The 7,853-nt window shown below is 33.9% G+C and overlaps 1 protein-coding gene across 1 annotated transcript; it reads right to left on the bottom strand.

Annotated features, from left to right (window-relative positions):
• Positions 1 to 3,096: 3,096 nt before the first annotated feature.
• LOC311092956 (granzyme K-like) lies at positions 3,097 to 7,005 on the bottom strand. Its single transcript, XM_084129990.1, has 5 exons — positions 6,866 to 7,005; positions 6,615 to 6,759; positions 3,970 to 4,117; positions 3,624 to 3,875; positions 3,097 to 3,522 (listed from the first exon to the last, which is right to left on the bottom strand). The coding sequence occupies exons 1-5, from the start codon at positions 6,927 to 6,929 to the stop codon at positions 3,352 to 3,354; spliced, it is 780 nt and encodes a 259-aa protein (XP_083986116.1). The 5' UTR covers positions 6,930 to 7,005; the 3' UTR covers positions 3,097 to 3,351.
• Positions 7,006 to 7,853: the final 848 nt, after the last annotated feature.

Below are 7,853 nucleotides of genomic sequence, written 5' to 3'. Positions count from 1 at the left end.
CCCTGCTACCTACCTAACTTGAATTATTACAATATCTGACACATGTTAAACTTTACCAAAAAATGACTTTATAATCTCTAAATAGATATCTGTTTGCATATACTGATGAATGAAATGTACTTTCCCCCAGGAAAACAGCTCAGTGATTTGCTCCATTTAGAGCTATAAGGCCATCTAGAGTCATGAAATATCATGTAATATTATTTTATTTTCCACCAGAGGTCGGCAGAAACTCCAGAGACAGCCAATGTAAGATATTTTGAGCTGCATTTAAAGGGTAATGCATGAAATTAGTTATTTTGAATTTAAGTTGAAAGAATGTGTGAAATGTGCTTAAATTGATATTTATTTATTATTTATTGATAAAATCTAGTAATTTATAGGTAAATAATAATTTAAAAAAAAATATATATTTTTTTATTATTACAAAATAGATGAAATATTATCACAATGAAATGAAATAAGCTTTCTGGACAAAAAAAGTATAATTTTAGGGCTTCAGATAATTTTGACCCATGAGGGAAAGATTTGTTACAAAGTGAAGTGAAGGATGAGGGTTTAGCACTTCACATTGCATTATGTTGCTAATTTGAGCCCTTTAGAAAAAAAGAAAAAGAAAGAAAAGAGGCAACTAGTTTTAGGTGAAACAAAGTAAATATTTGCATGCAGAAGTAACAGGTCATAATCATTTCAGCAACATACTTTACATCTATGCATTTGGCAGGAAAAGATATATACTAAGCCACTTTAAAGCATCTGCAAAATGCACAGATGTAAAGTATGTTGCTGAAATAAAGAAGAAAAAACAGCTCGCACTGCAAGGTTCAAATGTGAAATTCAGTATTCAAGGACAATTCCGGTGAAAAATTAACCTGGGGGTAAGTGCAGTGTTTCAGAGCTCCGTGAGTTAATGGAGCGTTTCATAGTGTTTGAACTTGGACTCAAATATAAAGAAATGCGGTCAGTGCTTAACTAAAGGAGTTCAGTGAAGTTGGCAATATTCACATGATCTATCCGAATCTTGAGCTAAACGTTGTTAAAACACGAACAACACCAATTTACAATCACAGTAACCTAGACAACGAGCTATAACCCGATTCTCATCAAAACGAGCTTTATAATATTAATTTGTCTCTAAAGACGAATGAGAGACAAGTCCAAATAAGGGGCCGTCTGCAAAGTGCAAATCCCAAAACCCTTCTGCACATTTTATATTATTAAACATATTCAATAGCGTCACTGTGACGCACTGTACTGTCACCAAATTCAGTTCACACATCACTGCTCTCCTGCTGGTTATACTACTAGTTTGATAAAAAATGCATAATTTGATTATTTATAATGAAATAAAATCAATAACTTCACCCTTTTTAGAAAAAATATTAAATAACATCACACTGTTATACAGCGTAATGCCATCAAATTCAGTAAGCAAATATAATGCAAAAGCTGCGTACAGTACCAATATAATTTGTGTAAAGAATAGGCCTACTTATTTTTTATGTGCAATTACTTCCCAAACTAAGTGTTGTAGGCCTATAACCAACATTAGAGCAGTGATTTGTGAACTAAATTTGGCGTGTTACAGTGAAGTTATTGAATATTTTTCATAATATAAAATCTACAAAAGCAGTGTAGTATGACCAGTGGGTCACCATTGATGTGTAAACTGAATTGGCTGGCACTACAGTTTGTAACATTGAAGTTAAAGGAACACTCCGCCGTTTTTTGAAATAGGGCTTATTCACCTTCTTTCCTACATTTAGATAGGTGGGCAAATGCATTTTTGTCTCAGTGCATGCATTGTTTTAGTTTGACAGGGTCGGCGCTAGCTTAGCTTAGCACAATGAATGGAATCCTTTGTTGCCAGCTAGCATGTCCTGAGTAAAAGTGATATAAAAAATAAAAAAACCCCACCTAATTACTTCTTGTGGCCTGCGTATTCACGAGTACAAATAGTGATGCAGATTAACACTAGGCGATTTCCTAGGCAGATATTGACTTGGGACTATATTAGGGGGAAGCACAGGCGAAGCACTGCTACTTGGGCGCAGAGATATCACACCCAAGTAGCAGTGCTTCGCCTGTGCTTCCCCCTAATATAGTCCTTAATATATAAGTCAATATCTGCCTAGGAAATCGCCTAGTGTTAATCTGCATCGCTATTTGTACTCGTGAATACGCAGGCCACAAGAAGTAATTAGGTGGGTTTTTTTTATATTTTATATCACTTTTACTCAGGACATGCTAGCTGGCAACAAAGGATTCCATTCATTATGCTATAAGCTAAGCTAATGCCAAACTAAAACAATGCATGCACTGAGACAAAAATACATTTGCCCACCTATCTAAATGTAGGAAAGAAGGTGAATAAACCCTATTTCAAAAAACGGTGGAGTGTTCCTTTAACATAGCTACTGATGTCTTGATGAAAATGATTTTCCCCCAAAATGTTAAACATTTATTAGGCTTCAAAAAATATAACAAATTTTAATTTAAGTGAACTTAAAACAAACCTTATAGGTGTTGTGGCTTTCTACGGTGTGTCATCTCTCTGATGACAAACAAATTATCTATCCATCAGAATACATTTCACCTCTTATGTAGTACATCTGAATTTCATTCATACTACACACATTCATGCATAGAATGTACTTTTTTTTTAGCTTTCGCAAAGTAAGTAATTATTTAAAATAATACCTACTCAATAGAGTATATTATTTGGGATGCAGCCCCAGTGAACACTTCTGTCCTGGACTTTGAATGAGATTTGTTGTGTGTCCTCACCAGTAGGTATCAATTAGTTTGAGACTTAAAATTATTTAGAGGAAGTGTCTGAATGTGTTTTGAATACAAAGAATATCATAAAGCAATGGGAGTTTACTTGATGCACTTTGGTGTTAATGTGAAATGTGTTCAATGTAACGGATGAAAAACAAGACAGAATCCATTTTAATTAAACAAATCCGCAGTCATTAACTAGTGGAGTTTTGAAAATGTAATCATTAAATTGAGGATAACATTTATTTTAGCTTAGTTTTGCAAACAAATCACAAAAAGGAATATGATGCATTTCATATTTCACCAGACAATAGATCATCTTCAAATGTTTGTTTAATCATGTTTGTGTCCATCAATAACAAAGTACAGTGGGAATTCTTCATGTATTAATGCAATATCAGATACATTTACAGGATTTTAACTCAGCTCTGTTTTACTTGTTTAAAAAATAAAAAATGTGAATGATATTGCTTTGTGAATATATATTAACCCCAATTCCAAAAGCATAACATTTTAAATTTACAGTAATCTGAACAAACAACAGTATATATGCAGGAAATCTTTAGGTTCTTAAAAACTTGTGCTGTTGAGTTGCTTTTTCAGTATGCTATTGATCCAGAAGATATGTCTTTTGGAGAGAAATGTGAACACAGTTGGTTTCTTGGGATTACCACATCCGTCCGACCCTGATACCAATCCAGCTATGTTTTTCTTACATTCCAGAGGTCCACCGGAATCTCCCTGAAAAAGAAAAAAAAGGGTTATTTTTCCTTTAAACAGGTAAAGGGATGATTTCAAAGAGCCTGCAACATCCATAAATCAAAGACAACAATATGACATACCTGACAGGCGCCTCTTCCCTGCTCGCTTCTTGCACACATCATATCTCTGGTGATCACAAGATCGTTCTTGTAGAAGCCGTTACACTCAACTCTGTCCACAACTGTCACCTCTAACTTTTGCAGTTTATCAGAAGGTTTCGAGACATTCAAATTAGTAGTTCCCCAACCTGTCACAACACATTTTGTTCCAGGTGGATAATCATTTTGCTTTGTAGGGATTTTTTTGGGCTTTGCTTTCACTTTTCTGTCTAGCTGCAGAAGAAAAGTCAATTACTCAAATGCATACTGTGAAAAACATCATACGGTCATCATGTCTAAACAACAACCACTTTCAATTCATCCTTACCTTAATCAGCATGATGTCATCTTGTTTATTCCTTCTATTGAATGTTTTAGATCTTTCATAACTGAGGATGCCAACATACTGAGAGCCTTTCTTAGTATGACTCAGAGACAGAGATCCTATGAGAACTTTCACAGATGTAATGGGTTCTCTGAAATAGAAAACTGACTTAGATGTGCATAGGTGCAGATACTTTACAGTGAGAACCTTAAGTTAAAAAATTGAGGGATGCTGGCTGGGTTGGCATATGTGTCCTGGTCAAGTGAATTAGCAAAAAAAAACAAAAAAAAAACATCAGTCGCCCCTGGCAACACACACAGAGCAGCTGACCAGCAATCAACGCACACACCTGACGGCCATCGACCAACTGATCACTGTGGCCATATAAACACCAGTGAAGAAAGACCAGTTGAGTTTTTGATCTCCCCCACATTCACTAATGTCTGTTTACTCTTCTCTCTTACAGAGAGTGATTAATGAGAAGGAATCTGGAAGCCTTGATAGAACTCTCTGCTGTCTGGCTGAAGTTTGCAGTCTTCACTCCACTTTCTCCAGCACTCTCACAACAGAAGCACAAGAGCACCAATATTCCTTCAATCAATTACAGCCCGGAAAGTACTGCGTAATTAAAGCGATTTTACAGTGTAACTTTCTGTAGTTATAGTGTATCTATAAAGTACTTACATGTAAGTATAAGGGAACAACAAGTAAAGTTTGGGGAATAAAGGGGTAACAACCAGGAGAAATATCTTTTTTTTTTTTTAATACTGTAAGTATTGTAGATCTAAGGGGTACTTATTCTACTATTATGATACAACAATCACATTTGGGACCAATTTATAAAGGTTTCCAAGTCAGTATTATAAGATTGTCTGTATTTTGTATTGTACTTACCCTGTAACTACATTGAACAAGAGGGTAATAAGCACCACTTTAATTTACAGCCCACAATGTCATACTTACCCTGTAACTACATGGAACAAGAGTATATTTCCCAGTATTTAAAAAAAAAAAGCAATAGTTTTAGCTTTACTTGCCTTGAAGCATCTAAGCTCAAACTTAAACATCTGCACTTTTGCTATCAAAAAAAAAAAAAAAAAAAAAAAAAAAACCTGTATAAATGCATAGATATGTACCCTGTACAGTTTGTATTGGTACACAATTTTTACAAAAAGGTGCACATTGTATCTTCTTACGGAAGCGTATTGCATTCACTTGAGGAAAAAAAATCTACTCTGTTTTTCTGAATTATTGAGTTAATTATCTCAGAATTATGAGATCATTTTTCATAAAAAATATTTTGTTCTGTTTTTCTGAATTAACGAGTTAATTATCTCAGAATTACGAGAATTTTTCATGAATAAAAGTTTTTGCTCTGTTTTTCTGAATTATTGAGTTAATTATCTCAGAATTATGAGATAATTAAGTCGTTAATTCAGAAAAACAGCAAAACATTTTTTTTATGAAAAATTATCTCATAATTCTGAGATAATTTACTCAATAATTCAGAAAAACAGAGCAAATACATTTTATTTTAAGAAAAATTCTCATAATTTTGAGATAATTAAGTCATTAATTCAGAAAAACAGAGCAAAACTTTTTATTCATGAAAAATGATCTTGTAATTCCGAGATAATTAACTCGTTAATTCAGAAAAACAGAGTAGATTTTTTTTTTCCTCAAGTGAATGCAATACGCTTCCGTATCTTCTTGCTAAATTGCTCCCAAATGTAAGATTGTTGTATCATAATAGTAGAATAAGCACCCCTTAGTTCTATAATACTTACGGTATAAATATATATATATTTTTTTATTCTCCTGGTTGTTACCCCTTTATTCCCCAAATTTTGCATATTGTTCCCTTATACTTACATGGAAGTACTTCATAGCTACACTATAATTACCGAAAGTTACGCTGTAAATTCGTCTTAATTATGTAGTACTTTCCGGGCTGTAATCTAAAGCGTTACTAGAGTCAACAGACCATGCATCAAAATAAAGTAAAACCATTCCCTCCTGTTAAAGCTGGATTTATAATGGTGTCTATTTACTATGTGGGTATTTAATTGGTAAACTCTTAAGTGATTTATTTTAGATTTTTTTCTACTGGAACAAAGATGATTTTTGTGAAATAAATCTTTATATTGTTTTAAGAAGTCACGTCTCTATCTTTCAATCCAAAAATGAATCGGCAGGGTCCTTCATATTATTGTGACCATTTTGTACACACTCATTTGGTATCGATACTTCTTTTTCCCCTAGTTTTGCTCTTTTAATTTGTAGTACCCCAGCCAAAGGTTACACCTGCAATTCATTTCTTATTTCCTTACGTATTAACTCACCCTTAAACCTAACCATATCATGAAACAATCTCAATAGCAGCAAAAGTAGTTTGAAATACAACAGGAATACAATAAGTACATTGTACTTAACATTTTTTTATGTAAGTGTGACCAAATAGATAAAAAAAGAAAAAGAAAATACAAAGTTAAAACGATAAATATAAATAAATAAACATTCTTTAAATAATAATTGTATATTTAGTTTGGACAATTATTTTATTATAAAAATGAGGAAAAAAAGAAAGATTATATTAAGCTTCACATAGACTTGCAAGTTCATTTGTATGCTCAAAGTGGTTGCCTTACCTTTCACAATGCGCTGCAGTTAAAACCCATTGGTTCTGAATGAGGATTCCCCCACACACATGGTTCTTGTTCATCTGAATGGACACCATCCACGGCTGAAGTTTTTTGACATCTTTGCCTCCAATAATGGACACCTCAGAGCAAGCTGGAATGGAGATTTTAAAGGCATTTACAGATTTAACAAAAACCAACAGATGATTTAGTTTTGTAAACTTTCCAATCAAACTCTGTGACAGATACATAACCATTACCTGCCACTTTGAGAAAGGTGAATGCCAGGAAGTGATACACAATCAAATATCTGCGAACATCCATCTTGCCGACCGTTCTCTCAGCATAAGTCAATGTGTTGCCTCAGACATCCAACAATGTCAAGTGTGAGAGCATTGAGGAAACAACTGGTTTTCAATGCACGGTTTGGTTACTTTGTGGTCAGAGCAGAATCAAAAGATGTGTACATGTGGGAGTGTTTACATACAATGTGATGCATCTGTTTTTGCAAATTTTAACAAGTTGACATTTAGTTAATCTCTGTTTGAAAAATCCAAAACCAACAGAAAAATGCACTTATTGAACAATTCCTTATAATCTACTGTCATAACACTTTCTGTAAATGCTGTTATATGAGAGAGCAGAACTAAAAAAATAAAAGTGCTTTAACGCTAAGAGCGAGTTGTAGAAGCTCTTTAAAGAGAGTAAAGCTCTACCGACTGTAAATAAAAATAAGAAAACTGAAACTAATTTGAACCCATACCCTATAGTATTTACATTGACAGAAAGGCCTTTACAAAACTCTATGGGACAGTCAATGAACAGCAACTGTTTGGATCCCTAAAGACTTATTTAGTAAGGTATTGTATTTTACAAACTATAACACAAGCTCGTATTTTCTGCATTAATCAATGCTGTAGATCAAATGTAAGAGTCCAACTATGGCACCATTTCGAGTAAACAGATACAGTATTTTTACATTCCTCCCCTATTAAAATAATTCTGAGAGGGGACATGAGTTCAGACATGAGATTTGAAAGTAAAAGTCTCATCAGGGCCTCACTGAAAGATTGATGTGAAGCTTTCACACCTTTAGAAGCAAAGCAGAAGCTTCAAAGTAAAACACACGGCTGCAGTCTCCTGATGCGCCAACCATATAGAAGTGTGAATCACAGCAAATGAAGACCCAGAGGTTTTTATTTAACCTCATGTCAAGGAGAGAATATAACAGATATTGGGAGGGAAAAT

The sequence above is a fragment of the Abramis brama genome (genome assembly GCF_963993115.1).
Source record: "Abramis brama genome assembly, chromosome: 11".
NCBI lineage: Eukaryota > Metazoa > Chordata > Actinopteri > Cypriniformes > Leuciscidae > Abramis > Abramis brama.
The sequence above is the reverse complement of the archived record's forward strand: the minus strand, read 5'-3'. Positions and strand labels throughout refer to the sequence as shown.

Bases quoted from the DNA above. Each gene is read 5' to 3' on its own strand.
- LOC311092956 (XM_084129990.1), bottom strand. From the start codon at position 6,929: ATGGATGTTCGCAGATATTTGATTGTGTATCACTTCCTGGCATTCACC. The intron at 6,760-6,865 runs GTAATGGTTATG...TCTCCATTCCAG, and splicing joins CACCTTTCTCAAAGTGGCAG to CTTGCTCTGAGGTGTCCATT. The intron at 4,118-6,614 runs GTAAGGCAACCA...TTTCTATTTCAG, and splicing joins ACTGCAGCGCATTGTGAAAG to AGAACCCATTACATCTGTGA.